We start from the raw sequence: 20,789 nt of genomic DNA, 5'->3' as shown, positions 1-20,789 counted from the left end.
CCCTGTCTCACCAACCCCCCCCCCCCCCCTCATATCGTCCATCATTCCCTCCCTCCGTGATATCCAAAACCCTTCCCAACCTAGAGAAAAATTAAACTGTAAAACTAGGAGGCTCTATACATTCTTTATAATCCCCCTTGCCCTCCCCTCTTCCCATGCAGGATTTCTGTTCTTCATTTCTGCGTGGGGTTTTAGTAAGGAGAAAGGAATCAAGAGGGGGAGGACGGGGGGGAAAGAATTGGTTGATGTTTCCCCTCAAACATGTGACCCCTGCTCGGCTCACAGCTGAAAATAATTTGGGCCTACAGACCAATGGACGTCTGACGCAAACCCTCCCCCTCCTCTCTCTGGGGGGTTGATGGGGGGGCTAAAGACAAAGCAATGGATGGATGTAAGTTGAGCCAAAAAGAAGTTGAAAAAATGACACATTGTACTTTAAGGAGACATCATGTCAGACGAGACCGCAGCTTTTCCACCGTGTCCATTTGTTCTTTCATTCTGCAAGAGAAAAAAAAAGGAGAAGGCCAGAGTCGTTCCAAAACACTGGACTCAGAGGGCCAATTATGTTGTTAACTCAGGGAAGAGTTCAGCTATTTGGCTGCATTTTTCTACGTAATCTTCTGAAATTGTGGCTTTTTTTTCTGACTACCAGTTGGGACAGCAATTTGTGGAATTTGACTGAAAAAGGATCACATTCCCTGCATAGTCCGGGGGCAATGGAGAGAAGTGTCAAAGTTAGCTAACGCAAGTTTATTGGGAAAGAATTGGAGTGGGGGGGGGGGGGGGGGGGGGAATAGGCCTGGCCGTGCTCAGGAAATGTTTAACGGCCTACGGATACCCTAAAGTATCCCAGCACATCTGGTTGAATTCACACACACCACTGAGTTGGTCTGCAGTAAGGGCTTTTTGGCGGGTTGTGTGGATCTATAGGTGTGTTATTATATGAGGTTTTGTGTGTGTGGGTATGCAGCCGGGTGGCAAAGCATGTATCGGTGTCTCTGTGAATTTACTTAAGAACACGGGAGAATACCTGCCAACAGAAGTTAACCCTGACCACCCCTCCCTCTCTTATGTTAACTGCATCTGTGCCAGACAGAGGCTCTTCTGCTCCATGCCAACTCTCCACCAGCTTTAGAGGTCATGTACCTTGTGCTAGCGGCTCTCATTCAATGGTTACCTACGTTTAGTCTTCCAATGGCTCCAAGTGGATCTGGTTTTATTATATGCTGACAAATGGACCGAATAATGATTTCTCCCCTCAAAGTCATCTTGGCACCATTTGTCCTAATGAAGAACAGAGAGAAATGTGCAGTGCTGGAAGAAACAGAAGACTTTAAGGAAGTTATTTTCTAAAATGGAAGGAGTTTGCGGAGAGGATCTGAAGTGCAAAAACAAAACGTGTACGCTGTAGTTAAAATCAGTTCTGCCGAGTACGAAAAAGCTGAGTGACAACCTTTAAAACGTTGAACTCAGTCCCCTTCTTTGTCTTCCAGTTTCCAGTGATGTTTTTCTAATGGCGCTTGTTACAATGTGATTTTAGTACATTCCATACTTTTCCCATATTGCCACATAGGGGCTGGGGTTTACGCCTGTGGGCTAGCAATTGTTAACGTCTTGTTTTCATCTGTTTCCTCCAATTTTATCAAGTGTGGGGATTTTTTTGTTGCCAGTTTTGGAGGGATAGCGTGCAACCTGTGAGGTCTGAGTTTTTCTAGCCAAAGAAATGAGAGGTTTGAGCCTTTTGGTAGTTTACATTCATACACTAGAGTTAGATGTTTTTTCTAACCCTAAGGGAGTCCTGTGGAAGCAGCTCTTCTTTTAACCTAGATTTAATTTGTCTGAATATCAGCCTCTTTTAAGTATCAGCTGCATATGCATAGGTAGACTGAATATTTCCAACTCTCTAAATGCATTCTCCGTAAAAGTTTGACTTTAATCTTGGCAACTACAAACTGAGATATTGGTCTGTTTTGCATCCTCATTTCTTTACCGGTAATCAAACTTTCACCATCCACACAATGCATTTAACCCATCAAACAAACATACTGTCCTAACTGACTGTGTATCTTTCTCTGTGTGCAGGATGCCAGCTGCTAGCACCATGACCGGTGGGAGGGCCCTGCTGCTCTGTACAAACACTGACAACTGTATCTACCAATCAGTCAACGGGTAGGTTCCTCAAAATCCAATCAAATATTTTAGTATTTTCTAACAGTAGTTGTAATAATTACAGTCCAACATTACATCAGTGCTACAACCAATACTATGGGGATGGTTATTTTTGTAAATGGTACCATCAAAGTCTCCTTGAATCAGGTTTTCATAGCCACCACTTAGACTGAAGCTCTTTTAAACATCAGTCTCTCATTGCCATAATTACTGATTCTTCTAAGAATGACACAATTGTCTAGACAGAAAGATTCCTCGCAGCTGGTATTTCTATTGTTTCTGTTTTATTTTGTGAAATGTTCCATGCTGTTGCTTTCCATTGCAATCTTTCTTTATTTTTAAACTCGAGGAACATTTCCTCCTGTTTTATACCAAAATGTTATCCAGCGATGCAATACAATACGATCAGCTAGTGGAGAAGCTAAGTAGAGGTTGTTCGGCCTCTTTTGTCTTTGTCTATTTATAGTCCACAGAAAAAACTGAGACGTTGACTTTGATTAAATGTATTATGTACACACATTTCAAATAACTCTATTATGTTAGTTTAAAGTATTAATATTAAGTTGAACCCAATATTTTCTATTAAAACTTAATATTATTATTGCTTTCAACTAACCCAATACAATTATGTGAAATCTGTTGACATAATACATTTAATTAAAGTCAATATTTCAGTTTTTTCAGTGGAAGAAGCCAAGTTTATATCGACTTTGTCAAAGTAAAAGTCCTAACCAATTTATATGTTGACCATTAGATAAACGCTTATTCTTTCCTTCCAAGCTGTCCACAAACATGCTTAGCCAGAAATGATGGTGAAGCCATAACATACTGTATACTTACAGTATTTTATCTAATGACCCTTTTGCTTTTAGTCGAAAAAATCTAACTGCTGAAGGATGCAAAAAAAGCAGTGAGCCTGTAAAGCCACATGTTGCTTGTGCCTAAACATCACTTTTCCCATCCTGAAGCTCCGTACTGCTCTTAAGCAAGCTGGAGACTCCCCTTTCCATGCGGGTCAGCAGTATAACAATAGCAGGGCTGGAGTGCGGGGCATAATTGGCCATCTGGCATCTTGATACTGTTTCTGCCCCCCTGCTGCCTCTGTCTAATGCCTCGATGACCACTCTCCATAGTCCCTTCTGTCCTCCTTGCAATATTCATTAGATCTTTTTTAATTAAAATGAAGGGATTTTGGTTTGCGACAATAACAAGGACTGTGGAAGGTTTTAATGTCTGTAGTTTTTTTGGTCCCATATGAAACTGTGGCTACCATAGCTCATAGGTTGTGTACATTTATCCTGGGAACTTGTCAAAAACGGATTTGCAGGAACATTAAAATACTGTTTATCTCTGTTGTATTGTTCTGCCCATTTCCAACCCTTTCTCGTATCCTCTGATCCTGTGTTAGCTCAGCTGGTTGGAGATGATTTTGTGTCTCCTTCCCCCCTCATCTTCATGTTCCAGCCTTTCTGTCTGTCTTTGTCTCTTAATCACAAATAAGTGTTTTTTTTGAGACGAGGTGAAAAGCATTATTAATTTCCTCCTCCATCTGCTCATATTTTTCTTTACCTCCACTACTCGAGACCCCTGCCGACTCCTGCACTTGGGTTTTTATTTGACCCAGTTTCTTTCCATCTGTTGCTTCATGCTTACTAAAAACTGCTGTTTCAACCGAGGTACTTTAAAGGGAAAAAAAAAATGCGGATGGGGTCAAGATAATAAAACCCAGACCAATTTGAAAGAAAATTACTTGGTTTCCTTGTTGGCCATATTTTCAACATGGGATTTTATTTTATGTTTTTAATGGTCTGTAAGGAAACTTGAATCGGTAATTTCCCCCTGAGATTTCCTCTAAATTGCATGACTGTTGGTTTTGACATCCAGCAATGTCATCAGAAGTCACCAAGGCTGCGTTTCCTCTGTTTGTTGGAAATTCAATCATTTGATGAATGGTCTTGGGGCCCAAAAAGTACGTTTTGAGGGGTGGGAATAGAAAATAAAAGTCGCACGTCTACACTTCCGCCTCTTTCCTTGTCTGTGTATACATTCATCTCTTCTCCACAAATAGCTGTGTAGCTGTGCGTAGCTTGTAAACTTTGACCCCGAAACCCAGAGTTCAAACAGTCGTGACCCAGTAATCTTCCAGGAGTGACTCACAGCGAAAACAGAGGCACCGAGCAGACGTCTGAGCCCTCTTTACAAGAATTATTGTTTGCCTCATCAAACAAAGATCTATTTGGACTTAACTGTAAGTGCTTGTGTTGTGCAGCCAATTTAAAGAGCGATGGGGAACACCATTCTCAGCTATGTACACTGAAGGCAGCAAATTACATTTCAAATGAAGTAATTGCACTATAAATTATTAGAGTTGACAACAGTGCAATGCATTTCCCCCATCTGTTTGTCTAGTGTGAATAAGTGCTGTTGTGGTAGACAGAGAAGACTCTTTTCAAATGTTGTCTGTTTGGGTTTAGTTGTGTACGTTTCCCCTTTTCATTGTACGTAAATGAAAGACCATTCAAGAAAGCTTCAATATCTTGATTTAAGAGGATGGAATCACATATTTTCCTACCAATTATAAATAATAATGTCGAGCACCGTTTCCATTAGATTATTAAGCTATGGTTCGTCTGAATTAGCAAATTATTGATGTATGGCAATCTGTATTTCAGCTAGGTTTTCAGTTCTTACTGTGTTGCCCTGGTTTGACAAATGAACTCCTGTAGCTAAATTAAAAGACAACTCATCTACTCTCAAGCAATAATGTATTGAATTGCTCAAATATATACGTATATATATATATATTAGTGTAGAATAGGGTCAGTAAGCAATTTCAGAGGGACCCAATTTACTACTTTACAGACATCTTGATTTTATTTATTTTTATTATTGTTTGCAATTTTTGTTAAATGCTTATTATCAACTTATCAGACAGTTTTATTCTAATTTACTATGCTTTTTTACATATGAAAACAGAACCATACATTTGCATGATTTTCCTTTTGTTGTGTGTAACCTCTGTATGTAATTTAAGAAGCTTCTTGTGGGCTCATGTTGGCTGGGCAGCTTTTGGTGAACATGTATGAAACTTGTGGTTTGTCTGGAACGCTTGTTAGCAAGTATGTCAAGTATGTCTGTTGACTTTTCTGTGTGTGTGGTTTTATCCAGGCTCCAGTGCTGTGGCTTGAAGGTCGGGGAGGCTCCGTCGTCTGCGGTGCCCCAGCGCCAAGAGGTGTGCGGGTCACCGGTGGACAGAGACAGGACCACTGTGTCCACCAAGCGTCCCCTCTCCCCCTTACTCAGCCTGACTGACAGCCCGGCTCCTCCTGACACAATGCTGGCTCACAGGAGAGCCACCACCACCGACCGGCGGACTCCCAGCATCGAGAACGGGCTGTGTGGCAAGCTGAACAACAACAAGAGCCCGGCAGCAGCCAAGACTGCGAGCATTCGAGATAAGATCTCACAATGGGAGGGCAAAAAGGAGACTGCCCCCTCTTCTACAGGGACATGTCCACTGATCACGACAGAGAAGGACGTTGAGACAGTGAGGAAAAAGGAACCCAAAGCTTCAGAAGTCCAAAGGACAGATAGCAAGAGGTTTGCTAGTTGCGACAGACAGGACTCAGGAAAGGAAAATGTTGGAAAGCTGGGGGATTCAAGGCCTAAATCTCCAGACGGCCCATCAAACAAGGACAAGGAAGTGATCTTAGAGAGGGGATTTCGGGCTTCCAAACCAACAGAGCAACCCAAGGACAAGAAAAGTGTTTTAACTCATGTTAAGAAACTGGAGAAAGCAACAAAGGATGTTCCTCACAGACCTTCACTGGCATTTCCAGGGAATTACTTCTGCCCTCCTTCAAAGGAGGAGCTGGAGGAATCAGAAAAGAGAGCCGGAGAGCCCATTTTTGGGACTTTGGAAGTTGTTCGTCCTGGCAGTGCACGGAGGAGGAGGGATGGGGATCCAGAGAACGTGTACAGTGAGCCAGGTACTCCGTCTATAAACCCTCTACCTAAACCCCAGAGAACCTTTCAGCATCACACCCCTCCCACAACCCCAACTTCAGGCCCTGGCCTGGGGAAAGGAAGGAGGAACTTGCCCCCTCTGCCCTCCATTCCTCCTCCCCCTTTACCCACGTGCCCACCACCTGGAGTGTGCAGGAGACCCTGGGCAGACAAAGCCCGGGACAGTAATAACAGGTAAGAGAATAAGCGCTCGCTGCTTGGCCAACACATGCATTTTTTCTCAGCTTACTACTTAGAAAACACGCGCCTGTATAAATAAGACCTATGATGCACCAGTTGTCACAGACCTTTAGAAAAAACAAATTTCTCTTATAATTTTATTGTTGTTAAACGCAGCCTCCATTCACGTCAATTCATTAAGAACTTTACTGTGGAGACATACAGGAAAGTTATCTTCTCAAATATAAGTAAACAAAAACTAGTTATGAATATACAATTGGTCAAATGGGGAGGAAGTGATCCTTTAACTATTGTCTTATTCCAAAATTCACAAAAATGCAGTATTTAAAGTTGCTTTTGGAATCGGATTCATCCAGTGATGGCTCTGGTTCTCCTCTGAACCCTTCCCCCACCATCCACGAACAAACTCTTGAGGTGAAACAACATTTCCCACATCTGCTGTAAATCCAAACCACCGATGACATCATCCTATTTCTAAATATCCCAAAGAATGAGCTCATTGGTTGGATCTGAGGAATGTACACATCAACTCGACTCATTACTCTTTCCAAAACTCATCTGGAAGAGGAGAACAACATGCAAAGTGAGTCATGTCAAAGAGGGCCTTCGCTTTGTCAAGAATTCATGCATTGACAGTAAAAACGATTGTGCAAGGCATTTGGCTTTTATTAGGCAGTTTTTCGGGGATTTGTAATTATAAAAATGTGTGTACTTGTAAAGTCGGATCCAGAAACTGAATCACTTCTCGTGCCAAGAGCAATTACTATGTTGGAATGTACCAGGTCTCCTTAGTAAGATTCAGAAGGTTGTAGTCAGACGAACACATTTCTGCAAGGAAACCCAAAAAAGTGTGAGCTCTGCAGTATTGGAGCACATCTATTGTTCCCTTTCTGCAGTGGTCTGAATTCTTGTTTGGAGCTTGGCTTGAGTCTGTTGCATTCCATACCATATGTGGAGGCCTCATTCTGCTCAAGTGTGCTATGTCAAGCCCTTTGTTTGGTCAGGCTGTCTCTCAGTGTCCGCTGCACTGTGCATTTTTGTGCGTGTGAATGAATGCACTGCGTTGCCAGTTTATTAGCTACACTTGGCTTCATCTAATTCCGTCCAACAGCTCTGCTATAAATCATACTTTTGTAAAGCATGCAATGTTCAGTTTATGTTTAACTCAGAAAATAGTTTATTTAACTTCCTGATCATTTACTTTTTTAACTTTCCTTATACATCAAGGACTTTGCACAATAGTTGACATTATTATGATGGACATATTTGGTCAAAATTGTTAGTTTTTACATGAAGCTCCTAAAAAGTGAAACTAAAGTGACAGAGAAAAAAGGGCAAACAGAATCACAAATCATTCAACAAGATGTGGCACGAAGAGAGTTTTGTGTTGTACAATATTTGTATTTGTCGAAATAGGGTGGAGCAAATACTTTTCTCTATAATTAATTCCAAAAGAGCAACAATAAATATGATACCCTTAAGAAAGAGGCTTTATCTCAGGGCTGCTGCACCCATAAAAGAGTGTTGTATAGGTTTGTGTGCATGTAAATGGCCTACAAAGGCTAAAATCCCAGGGGGAGTATCTCTCACACACGCTCCTCCCCTGCCTCCATTGAACTCTTTTCTTTTTACTTTCATAACATAATGACAACACTATGTAACACTCGTGCTTCTATTGGCTACCGGGCCAACAAATTACACGTGATAGACTAAGGGCAGATCAATCTCTAAACAGCAGAGCCGGCCAGCTAACCAATCAGAGCAGACTGGGCTCTGGTTTCGGACAGAGGGTGAAAAGAGGTGCTGCATAATACGAGACCTTTTGGAACATTAAGCATGGATACATGTCACAGTAGAGGCACAAAACATGTGAAAGCATAATAGGGCCCCTTTAATTGTATGTGTGCATGCATGTGGGAATGCAGTCAAACCACAGATTCTTGTGTGCACTTCATTCTTCTTGGCTTTAATCTTTGGCAGTGATGAACACAGATGTGGTCGTTGAAATGTGTCAACTATCAAATGGTAGTTGACACATTTTCCTGCTTGGCATATTCGACATTCTGAAAAGCACCAACGGAAACGATCAAAAATCCATCCTTCCTCCTCTCTTTCTTTTATATCTGCCATGCAATTTCTAAACCTTTGTAATGCTCTGTCCTCCAGGAAATCCTATGAATTTGAGGATCTGCTCCAGTCGTCCACAGAAGGCTGCAGGGTGGACTGGTATGCTCAGTCCAGGCTGGGCCTAACACGCACTTTATCAGAAGAGAACGTCTACGAGGACATAATAGGTAAAATAAAAAATACATACCAACATACAGTATATAGTATTCAATGTCTTTGTCATTAAATAAGCAAAACATCCAAAAACAGTGTTCAACTTTTTTGTTTCTATCCGAAAACATTGTTGTATACTGTACAATAGGTTTTAGGTTGTCCTATTTTACCATACCCTTCATACACTGCACGACCTTGTAGTTTAATTTCTCATATCAGCGTGTGTCCTAGCAACAGAGGTGATGAGGAGGCCAGGCTGTCTTTACTCTGCTCCGGTTTTAATTTAGAGCCACGCTGCTTAACTTTTATTAAAAATTATACAGCAAAATGGGAGCCACGTTCCTACCTTATTGTCTGCTCCGTTATGCCAACCCCACCTAGAGCGTGCGTGATTTCATAAGGTACAATAGCGGCGTTGTGTGAGGTTGTGCTTTAGAGGTCGGCTACTGTGATTGTCAGGCGCATATGAGGCGCATAACTGGCAATGGCTTCAATGGGTCTTTGGTTTTCATCCCAGAGACCAGTAATGAGTAAACGCTTGTTAGCAACAGGCAAATTAACTTTAATTATATCTGAGTGATGCCGCAGCTTATTTTGGATTCTTTTATAGTTTCCTTCTTCTTACAATAGTTTTTTAAACATCAATCTATCCCCAGTGTCTCATGGGTAAAGTAACTCAAACATAAAGCAGCTTGGGGATTTCCCAGATATAGATAGGGATGAAACGTTGTGATGTCCTCCCTGGCATGTCATCAACCTTCGCACGCAAACCAGGTTCTCGTCAACACACTTTAAAAACAATCCTCATGCCAGACAGTGTTTTCAGATTGGGAGGAAAGCAACTGTCACCACTACATGTATTCAGACACACACTATGGCTGATGCACACTCACATCTGCACAGCTGAGCACTAACACACTGTGGAGATAAGTGTGACGTAACAAGCGATGTGAAAAACAGTACACTGACCCCTTGTTTTTGTCAGAGGGAAGGAGCTCCTCTGACTCCTACAGCTCACATCTGGTGGAGGGATTGATAGAGCACAGGAGGAGTACAGAGAGACAGATACAAAGACAGAAACAGGTTTTTTTTTTATGAAACATCCTCACTACTGATCTGCAGTTGGGGTCTGGTGGCTAAAGTTAGCATTAGCTCTGCAAGCGTATTATCAAAGTGAAATATGAGCTGAGTAAGCAGACTCTGGAAGTTCTCTGCACATCTGGAGTAGGAATAACCTGGCAAAACGAATGTGACTGATAGTGAAAGACAGCTTTATCAGCTTATTGGCAGGATGTTGTGTAATCAAGGTGACATTGATCAGTTTTTTTAAATATGTTTTTTTCATCTGAAGATCCTCCCTCCAAGGAGAATCCCTATGAAGATATAGAGCTGGAGAGAAGTTGCTTGGGAAGCAAATGTGTTTCACCTGCCTCCTCTTCTCCTGTCCCCGACACGCCAACTAAGGTACCTAATCGCCAATAGCACCATATAAAAACAAAGTACATTTCATATAAAGTAGTTCTGTACTAACAACCGTTTTTAATGTATCTTTGACTTCCCCAGCTCTCTTCCAAACCGGGCTTCTTCAGGCAAAATTCAGAACGGCGAAGCTTCAAACTCCTGGAGCTACGTAAGACCGGCAGGGACACTGGCTTCTCCTCTCCCTCCCGCATCAGCCCCCCTTCCACACCCAGCAGCCCTGACGACACCCCTTGCCTCTCCGGAGACCCGTACAATCGCAGAAGGAGGAAAATCCCAAAGGTACGGGAGTCTGAGAGGCCGTTTTGCTGAGCTCATGTGGCTCTGTCTGTGATTTACGGTTCCGGGAGGTCCGGAGCTGGTCCACTCATGCCGCAGTCTGGGGATGAGTAAGAAGGGAAAATGTTCTGATGAATATTTCCTGTGTGAAGTATGCCCAGAGGAAGGCCTCCCAGAAGCTGTATTGAAATGATCTAATGAGGAGCGTGGCTGACTTTGTTTATTAGTTTAACACGTTAAAGATGGACATTTTTTCCCCCTACTCCTACAGATGGTGCTTAAAATCAATGGCATCTTCGAGGCACGGAGAGGGAAGAAACGAATGAAGAGGGTTTCTCAGTCGACAGAGTCCAGCTCAGGGAGAGGTGAGTCAGGCCACATAAATTACATTTGTTTCACATCAACTGTGAATTTAGTACAGCTCATTGTAGTCTTTTTTAACTTTGCTTCACTAAAAATCATGTCAAGCTCCTCAATGCCTCTTGTTTGTTTGTCTGTTAGTTAGGAGGTTTCAAACATTTTTAAACGGATATTTGATTTTTTTTAAAGCTTTCTTAACATTTAAAGGTATTTATAGAAACATTCTGGCACAAGGAGTCCATGATTTGCTGGCACTAGAAATAATTTGATATGGAAGGAAGTTTTTTTTTGGTTTATGCACATAAACAAAAACACACCAGTTAAGCAAATCACAACAAGATACATAAAAGACATACCACCACTGCAATACTAAAACTAGCACACACTAACAAACACAAGTATTAAGAGTATGTAAGTATTAGTATTAATTAGTGTATTAGTTTAGCTCAAGCCTTACCAGCCCCTAAGTTAAAAAGCCAAAATCAAATGGGCACAATTAACCTATAAATCCTAAATCAATCCAAACTGCTAAATGTGCGACACGTTCAATTTCAGATTTTTTTTAAACAAATAACAGTTGTATATTTTTCAGTTTTCTGGGCAAATGTTTGTTTGGTTATGACTACAAATGTAACTTATGAGAAAAAGGATTGAAAAATAACTGAGTTCACTGAAGTAAAATGTTATCATCAATACCATCAACACTCTGCAGACCAGTTATTCAGATTACCTCTCCTACGACTCTGCCCAAAAAGACTTTACAGGTCTATCCCCATAAATGAGACGATCATATGTATCCACTTAGTTTTATGGGCGGAGTAACATTCTGTGGTCAGTTGAGAGTGACCCGTGTGTGAGAGGAGTGTGTGTTGGTGTGTGGTGGAGGCTCTAATGAAAGCAAGGAAAGCAGATTCATGTGCTTTTAGTTTCCTGTGATTGTTATTCGCAGTCTGCTCACACTCTGTTTTCCTCTTTCACTCTTTCTTCTCTTTAATTCAGTAACGGATGAAAACAGCGAGTCGGAAAGTGACACAGAGGAGAAATTAAAAGGTAAAAACACACAGATTGAACTGCAGATGTACATGGTGGCCTCACAGTGACCCTCTATGCATTTACTGTTTATGTGTGGAAACATGCCATGGATGTATTTGCATAAAAACTGTCTCTCTGTTCCCTCAGCTCATAGCCAGCGCCTGGTGTCCGTCCAGTCCATGCTGAGGCAGACGGGGCGGTACCGGACCTTGGAGAGGGATCTGATGGAGCTGCAGGAGAGGAATCTCTTCGAGTACTTTATAGTTGTTGCGCTCCACAAGACCAAGGCTGGAGTCCCATACCTGCCTGAAGTCACACAGCAGTTCCCTCTCAAGGTAAACAGGGAGACACATTATACTGAAACACTTTGTCTCACAGGTGTTTCACCATAGTAAGACACCTGAAACTTGTTGGTAAAAGAAGACGTGATTGTAGATATTATTATCCCCCCAAAAATTTCTAGTTTCCCAACAGACCAAAGGCAATAATTCAACCTATGGTTTATGAGCACCTGGTATTGACTCTTCTGGGAAAAAAAACTGAGGGAATTTTTCTCTTCTGGGAAGAGCAACAGCAGGTTTCATGCAGTAAAAAAAGAAAGAGCCTCATATATTTAGAGCAGTGGTAACGCGTAATAAAAAGGATACAAAATAACCTCAGTTTCATCACAAAATACATTAAAGAGAAAGTAGTTTCAGCTGATGTTATCCAATATGTGCAACACTCCTCAATTGTGGTATTGTGATATGGGCACTATGTTATTATCTCATTGACTTCATTGACTTACCTTTGGCTATAGTCATATTAACTTCAAGCAGAGGCACTTAAATATTATGATAAAGAACATTTAGCATTAGGGAAAGATTGACAAATGTCTAAAAATATGTTTAGGTTATGTCAAATGAAAAGAAGACCTGTGCTTTAAGTGATGCTTTCATTATTGATTTCTGTGTGCAGATGATTTATTTTCAGTTTCAGATTGACTTCAGTTTAATATTAGTCTTATAGCAGTATAATCTGAAAGCTTTGTATGTGAAACTTAAATTATGTCATATTTCATGTTTTTTTCCATTCAGCTTGAGAGGAGCTTTAAGTTCATGCGGGAGACTGAGGACCAGCTTAAGGTCATCCCTCAGTTCTGTTTTCCTGACGCCAAAGACTGGGCGCCTGTCGACAACTTCCCCAGGTCAGTCCCATTCTGACTGCACTTCATACATATAAAAAGTGAAACAAAACAGGGACACAGGAACTTCCCGGCACAGTGTTAATGACTCAGCTGTTGCTAATAGCCACTTGTTAGAGAAGAAGCTGAAAGCCCAAAATAGTCAATGACCTCTTGGATTGTATAGAAGTCTGTTCCTTCTTTAATGATTAGGTGCTGATGGTAGCAACTGATTACAGGGAGAGATGGAGGATTTAGCACCTGGTCTGTTATTACAAAATCCCCCCTCTTTGTGTAATGTTAAAAAGTGTCTGTATTACCCAATACCTCCTAGCTTAGCCTCTCAACGTCTGCATTGTTCCGAGAAGTGATGAAGAGTGTACTGGCTAATAATTACCTAGAGACAAATGTTCGATGGTTGGGGGCGCACCAAACACACACCTGCATTGAACTTGCTGACACTCTCACCTGTCAAGAAGGTCGTCATCCGTCAATAAGTACCTGTCAGGCAGAGATAAGGGAGATTTGTGAGGATATTTGCAGTGTAATAAGCCTGTCCCGGGGCTCTTCCCCGCTCAAGTACAAAGTCATAACTTTGTTTGCCTGAAAACATCGAGTCCAAGCGTTTCTGTTTCCACAACAGTCTTGCTTGCATAAATCCAACAGCTATACATGTTTTCCAGCAAGTTTGAATCATCTTTTGTGTGTCCCTTTTTTTCATCTCCAGCGAGACGTTCTCATTCGTCCTGACGGGTGAGGATGGAAGCAGGCGGTTCGGCTACTGTCGGCGATTATTGGTATGTTTTGGTATATGATATGCTCCTAAAATGATGCTTTTATTTTAAATAGACCTTCAATATAAAAATGCTTATCCAAATGTAACCCCTGCTTTCAACCTTTTTTCTTTTTTGTTGCTTTTATTGTGCAATTTCAAGTATTTTCCACTTATTTCTCAACTTTTTCAAAGTAAAGTCTACAAAGTCTCTGCAAAACAAAGGCTTTGCTTTGCTCCATTTGTCTAATCCGTGTGGTTATACTTGGGTGAGCAGTCTTGTGACACCACAGGGTTTTGAAGCTGTCTTTTTTCTTGCTTCCTTTTCACAGCCCAGTGGTAAAGGCCGGAGGCTTCCTGAGGTCTACTGCATCGTCAGCCGCCTGGGCTGCTTCGACCTCTTCTCCAAGGTAGATATATCTCGCAAAGCATGAACAGAATTTCACAAAGTCTGCCCAGAATCACGTGTTATACCAAAGCATACATACAACCCCACCCCCACTAGAAGAGCTACCACCGTCTGTCGGCTCTTCTTTCCCACAGAGCGGTGCAGTGCTGGCTGCAGTACAGACGCACATGTGAAGTGCAGCTGATGTGGTTACCGCAGTGGAAAAAGGTTCCCTGTATTGGGCCTTGGATTTACATGCATGTGGGCCTGTGTTCTTATAGATGTGCAGTGTACACGTGCAAATGCTAAAAGTGGGGTTTGTAAATGGAAGGGTAACTAACTACAGTCTATCTTCTATTAGATTAAAAGCTGCCTCTACATTGGAAGTACTTATTGCTGATGATGTTCTGAATGTGTTTCATCTGCATCAGATCAGCTTCATTAAAGTGTAATGCTATGCAGATGTGTCCTCTATGCATGTAGAGGGGCACACATGATGGTTTCAGGCTGTGAAAAAAAAACGTGTTTTTAATTTTGGACGTGGTGCTCCACTGTTTAAGTAAGATATATAAAAATCAATTAAAGCCTTAAAGAAAGGCAATAAAATTGAGTCGTATCCAGTATAAATCATCCCCTAAATCTAAAATAGAAATACCTAAATAACAGAAAAAGGTCTCATCTGTACACTCATAAATATTTGTCCCTGACTTTGTTCTGCAGATCCTGGATGAAGTGGAAAAGAGGAGGGCTATCTCCCCGGCTCTGGTGCAGCCTTTTATGAGAGGCATAATGGAGGCTCCCTTCCCTGCTCCAGGAAGAACCATCACTGTCAAAAACTTCCTACCTGGCTCTGGGACAGAGGTTTGTTTGTTTCTTTATTAAGTGATTATGGAGGAGGATTGCCCAAAGCTCCAGGGGCTTGGAAAGGGACATTCTCCAGGCAGCACATTACGTAATCTCCAGGCAACAGATCATATAACATCCCAGTATTGTAAAATACACAACTTGATCTATCTAATTATAATGAAACTAAAAGACTGTGGGATGATGGTGGTGGAAAACCAGTAGTTTTTTCCCCTTCTCTTTTGGGCAAAACCCATATGCAATAAATATTATCTAAATAATCATACGTGACTTAATGTGTATGTACATAAGTATCTTATATTCATTTTTCTCTTCCTTTCCTACAGGTGATAGAGCTGTGCAGGCCTTCAGATTCTCGACTGGAACATGTGGACTTTGAATGTCTCTTTTCCTCCCTGAGTCTACGTCTCCTTCTCCGAGTGTTTGCCTCTCTACTCCTGGAGCGCAGGGTCATCTTCACCGCCGACAAACTCAGGTTGGCTCCAGCAACATATATTCTGATACCCAGCGGGGTGGTTATTCTGCTTTCCGACCTATAGATCAAATTTCCAGGTGCAACAGGCATACCGTTTAATAAATATGCTGTGATCGAGTTATCACAGGAAGTGTTGTGATGCTGTGAAAGACCAATAGTAAAGACTTTGAAGGATGTGACAGCGAGACCTCAAGTCGACAAACAGTCTGAGGAAAAGAAGATCCCGACCGAGTGTGAGAGGAAGGAATGCTGTTATGTTATACAGTCGCCTGGGGAACAATCACTTCTTCTCCGGAAAACTGTCATGGATGCCAGATAGAAGGAGTTAGGCTTCAGAGCATGACTCCAGACCGTACACGTGTTCAAAGTGACGTCATCACACCCACACTGTCCATGTAAAAACTAAATCAGTTCAGATATAGGTTGAGAATTTCTGTGTATCTCATGTATGGCTGTTTCAAAGGTAGTATAAGGAGCATTTCTCACCAGCGCTCATAAGCAGATCACGAGTCGTTTGCACATTTTCTACTGAACTGTGGAAACTTGGCCTCATCAATCCATTTTTTAATGAAATAACTGTGAGCAGATGCACACCCGGGAGCGATGCAGTTAGCAGCGGGGGGTGAGTGTGTTTGCTGCCGCTGTATAGTTTTTATAAGTGTTACATCACGCTCCCAGAAGAGATGCTTTTTCACATTTCTCTCCGGGTTGCAACTGGGTTTGTTGGAACAACAGGAATAAAGTTTTAACATAATGTTCCAAATAAAGAAATGATTGCAGGACAGATTTATTTCCTGCAGGAGGGGGTTAGCACCATCTTGTGGTAGAAGCTAAACTCCGTATTTTAGATTTTCAAAAGAAAACACCCACACATAGGAACCAGCCTTTAGGGAGGTACTGTACTTTGCCTTTTTTTGTAGATTTTTTAGGCTTTTTATACTTTTTGTATCATGATCACTCTCTTGGCCTGCTATACTTAAAATTCATAGCTGAATACAGTAAGTTCACTTAAATTGTGTTTGGTAAGGTGCTAGATTGTGCCTGCATATTAAAAGATAATAAACTGCATATTGTATTTATGAAGTGTAACAATACATGGGTATGAGATAACATAGTACTATCGTGATAAATAATAATAATATTACTAGGTTTACAAGTTTATTCTTGACGTTGGGAATGATCTCAACACAAGGTCCTTTTTAGGTGGTTATTCTTAAGCTTTCCTTTTCAGATGAGTTTGAGTTGCTTTGACATTATATTTGAGTGTTGTATGTCTTTTAAAAAATGGACCTCGAGTCTCTTCAATAAAGCTGATAGATTTATTTATATTATTTCAATTACCCTATAAGGACCCGTCATACATTCAACAGCTACTGAATAGCTGCATTGTGGTGTAATGATCGTAAAACTTCCATTATTACTGAAAGTGTATATTCTATCTGAAGTTGAAATTGCAGTTTTTTAAAGCCTAGTCTTTTGTTCTTTCATAGATATTATGTTGATGCCAATGATTTGTCGTTGAACGAGCATTTACCTTTTCCTTTCCCTCTCTCTTTTTTCTCTTTTTCTCTGCAGCACATTGTCTCAGTGTTGTCATGCAGTAGTGGCTCTACTCTACCCCTTCACCTGGCAGCACACCTACATCCCCGTGCTCCCACCCTCCATGTTGGATATCGTCTGTACCCCTACCCCCTTTATAGTCGGCCTCCTCTCCAGCTCCCTGCCTCGACTCAAAGAGCTGCCCATCGAAGAGGTGCGACACATTTCTTTGTTTGTGAAGTACTGACTGCAGTGCCCTTGATTCTGGGGCTTTCCTCCTCTTAACAATAGCTCCAGGAAATGACTTCACTCTCCCTCTGCTCTCCCCTCAGGTCCTGGTGGTCGACCTTGGGAACAGTCGCTTCCTAAGACAGGTAGAAACACTGAAAAATCTGTCTATTACCACATGGTGTCCTTTTAAACATGTGGTGGTTCTACCAGATGTTATGCAAGATATGTTCAATCACTGCAGCATGTTTACTGTGTTCACATCTGTGTATTCACTTCACAGCTGGATGATGAGGACTCCATTCTTCCCCACAAGCTGCAGGCCGCTCTGGAGCATGTGCTGGACAAGAGGAAGGAGTTTGCCTGTGAGAAAGGAGATCTGCCAAATGGTAAAGAATGGTGTAAAAGGCCCATATATTACAATGCTTTTACACACTGTCTTTAGAAAATGTATGTTTGTTGAGTGAGTATCAGAAGTACCAAACACAGTGCTGTGAAAGGATCAAGACTAAGGATGAAAATCGTTTTTTCAGAACATTTATTTTGTAGTTTTTGTGGTCTAATCTTGTTTTTGTGGCGTTCAAGTGCTCTTGCCTTTTTGTGGCTTGATATCCAGGTTCATAAAGACTGTAATGTAATGTGTAAAAAGTGAGTTGTATGAGAAGGGGAGTATCTGCGAGTTTCCAGTTAGTAGGGAGTTTATTTATCTGCTTGCTGAGTAAGCTTGATTTTAAATGATTTGGCAAAATAGTTGTTGAGTCATTTGTATTGATCCATCTTTTTACAGATACTGGATGTATCATTATTCTTTTGTATAAGGCAGTACATATGCTAATCTTTCTTATTCATTTATTATCCCTCCTTTATCTCATCTCAGACTCCAGCTCGCTCAGCACGGTGGTGTCGGAGGCCTTTGTGCGGTTCTTCGTGGAGATGGTGGGTCACTACTCCCTCTTCATGGGAGGTGGAGAGCGGGATGATGAGTCTGTCTCCTCCTCCACTTCGCCTAGCCCGTCCTCTTCCCCCTCCTCGTCCTTTCAGCGTGAACAATTTCGCAAAGCGGTCACGTCCAAGAGCTTGAGAAGGTTCCTGGAGGTGTTCATGGAGACCCAGATGTTCACCGGCTTCATCCAGGAGAGGGAGCTGCGCAGGCAGGGCCTCAGAGGTAAAGTATAAGCACCGGTTGAATACTCATACTTATTGTTTGTACGTGTGAAAAAAGTGCTGTTATCAAAGTTCTATTGAAATTCTAGGATGAACTATGATTTTTTTTGTTTTATCCAGAGTTTCTTGAAAGTCTTCCTATTTTTTAACTATGTAGTTGTATTCTGTTGCTATGTATTCTCCTCAAGCCTTCCACCATATCACATGGTCTTCATCAGCAGAATAATTATGCCCAATTGTTGATGTTACTGTAGATGATCAAACCTTTAATGAAACCAAAATTAGAGATTGATTTTTTTTTTTTTTCAAATATTTGTATTTAAAAATCAAGAGTAGAGACAATGATGTATCAGCAAAGTTACATAAGATTTTTCACTGTTTTTGTCTTTTTTAAACGCACAAAACAAAACACCCCACTCCCAACCACCCACCCACCCCGACTGGACCCAAACAACAATAATAATGACAACAAAAACAAAAAAAGGTTTTAGTAACAGGTATCTATAGATAACTACTCCTAAATGAAGTTTAAATACAAACAAATGAATAGGATCACAGTGAAAGAAAGTGTGACTTCAGAGCTCTGCCTGTCAGGCTAAGTATGTTATAGTGTGGGCCCAAGCCTCAAGATTCCATTACTGACTACTTCTAACTTGGTCAGTCAGTGTGCCGGGGAGTTCTCGAAGATTACTAAAGTATGACAAAACTGAAATTTGTCTAAGCCTCTTATTGCAAATGTAATCTTCTCCAAATGTAAAAATAGCATTACATCTTTCAGCCATTGTGCTGCAGTGGGTGGGATATTTGATTTCCAATTAAGTTATATTTGTCTCCGCACAAGCAAGGAAACAAATGCCGTGATGTTGAGTTGCTTCTTAGTCATGCTTGTGTCTTCATTTGGTACACCAAATAATGCAATCATTGCACAAGGTAGTAAAGTAACTCCAAGGACATTAGACAGTACATCAAATATGGCAGACCAATACCCTGTTAGCCTATGGCAAGACCAAAACATATGTGTCAGGTCTGCCACACAGACATGACATCTGGCACAACTGCTATCAACATTTGGATAAAAGGAGGTGCTATTATTCACCGTATTCAAAGCTTCAGACCAAATATCTTCTGAGATCTCAGTTCCAAGTTCCTTCTCTGAGCTAATTTTGATCCTGTCCAGCTTGGCATAGTCCATTGACATGATCATTGTGTAAGAGCGTGCTGTGAAACCCTTCAACCAAAACGAAACATCCAAAATTAAATCTACAAGTGATTTAGTAGGAAGGTTGGGAAACTGTGGGCTATGGGTCTTAGCAAATTGACGCGTTTGAAAGTAGCGAAATAGGTCTTTTTGTTGGAGGTCATATTTAAGACGTAAATCATTGAAACTAAAAAAGGTTCCATCTACATATAAATCACTGAACCTCATGATCCCTTTTCTATGCCATGATGCAAATGTCTGATCCAATTTGGCTGGTAAGAAGTTGTGGTGGTTACACAGCGGGGTGTAAAACGAAAGAGTTTCCCTCGCCTTGTTCTGCCTCCTAAATTGGGACCATATTTTAAGAGTGGAGATGACAACGTGTTAGATGTAAACTGTAAAACCTTCACAGGAAGATTTGATGAAATCAGAGCAGAGGGATGACGATATACATGACATGCCTTCCAGTTCACACCAGTCTGTATCTGGAGATTGCATCCAGTATGATATCTTGTGTACGTTTGCTGTCCAGTAATAGCCTCGAAAGTTCGGCTGAGCCAACCCGCCTTCTGCTCTTGGTTGTTGGAGGAACTCCTTCCCAATTCTAGGGCACCGCCCACTCCATATAAATCCAGATATCATTTTATCAAGCTGACAGAAAAAAGATTTTGGTAACAAGATAGGACTACATTGAAACAGAAATAAAAATCTTGGCAGAACGTTCATTTTAACACAGTTCACTCTGCCTGCTAACGTCAGATGTAGAATGTCCTATCTTTGTAAATCTAGTTTAGGTTTAGAGATTAGTGGGGCAAAATTCCCATCAAAGAGGTTTTTAAATGAAGGAGTTATGTTAATACCCAAATATTTAAATCCCGACCTTGAGATATGAAATGGCAGCGCATGGTCTGGGATTTGCATAGCTAATTTATTCACAGGTAAACATTCACTTTTTATTAAGTTAAGTTCGTAGCCTGAGATCTGACCAAACGTATGCAACACTGAAATAATTCTATTGATACATTGCAGTGGATCTGATATATAAATCAACATATCATCTGCATATAAGGATAACCTGATTTCCATTCCCCACCTACTTATACCAGGTATAGAGGGTGTTGATTTAACTACCAGGATAGTGGTTCTATTGCTAGTGTGAATAATAAAGGGCTCAACGGGCATCCTTGTCTGGTA

At 41.2% G+C, this 20,789-nt stretch overlaps 1 protein-coding gene across 2 annotated transcripts in view; it reads left to right on the top strand.

Annotated features, from left to right (window-relative positions):
* The window catches only part of si:dkey-82f1.1 (DENN domain-containing protein 2A), a 38,051-nt gene that overhangs the window by 15,712 nt on the left and 1,550 nt on the right, over positions 1-20,789 (top strand). For both annotated transcript variants that reach the window (XM_063875013.1, XM_063875023.1), the window contains exons 2-18: positions 2,083-2,169; positions 5,338-6,369; positions 8,542-8,669; positions 10,007-10,119; positions 10,219-10,416; positions 10,685-10,778; positions 11,773-11,823; positions 11,953-12,140; positions 12,882-12,991; positions 13,695-13,764; positions 14,072-14,149; positions 14,848-14,988; positions 15,318-15,466; positions 17,042-17,219; positions 17,338-17,379; positions 17,517-17,622; positions 18,111-18,398. In XM_063875013.1, coding sequence (XP_063731083.1) covers positions 2,083-2,169; positions 5,338-6,369; positions 8,542-8,669; positions 10,007-10,119; positions 10,219-10,416; positions 10,685-10,778; positions 11,773-11,823; positions 11,953-12,140; positions 12,882-12,991; positions 13,695-13,764; positions 14,072-14,149; positions 14,848-14,988; positions 15,318-15,466; positions 17,042-17,219; positions 17,338-17,379; positions 17,517-17,622; positions 18,111-18,398 — 3,053 coding nt within the window. The remainder of the gene's footprint in view (positions 1-2,082; positions 2,170-5,337; positions 6,370-8,541; positions 8,670-10,006; positions 10,120-10,218; positions 10,417-10,684; positions 10,779-11,772; positions 11,824-11,952; positions 12,141-12,881; positions 12,992-13,694; positions 13,765-14,071; positions 14,150-14,847; positions 14,989-15,317; positions 15,467-17,041; positions 17,220-17,337; positions 17,380-17,516; positions 17,623-18,110; positions 18,399-20,789) is intronic.

This window comes from Eleginops maclovinus, chromosome 2, assembly GCF_036324505.1.
Source record: "Eleginops maclovinus isolate JMC-PN-2008 ecotype Puerto Natales chromosome 2, JC_Emac_rtc_rv5, whole genome shotgun sequence".
NCBI classification, from domain to species: domain Eukaryota; kingdom Metazoa; phylum Chordata; class Actinopteri; order Perciformes; family Eleginopidae; genus Eleginops; species Eleginops maclovinus.
This window is presented reverse-complemented; position numbering and strand designations above follow the sequence as displayed.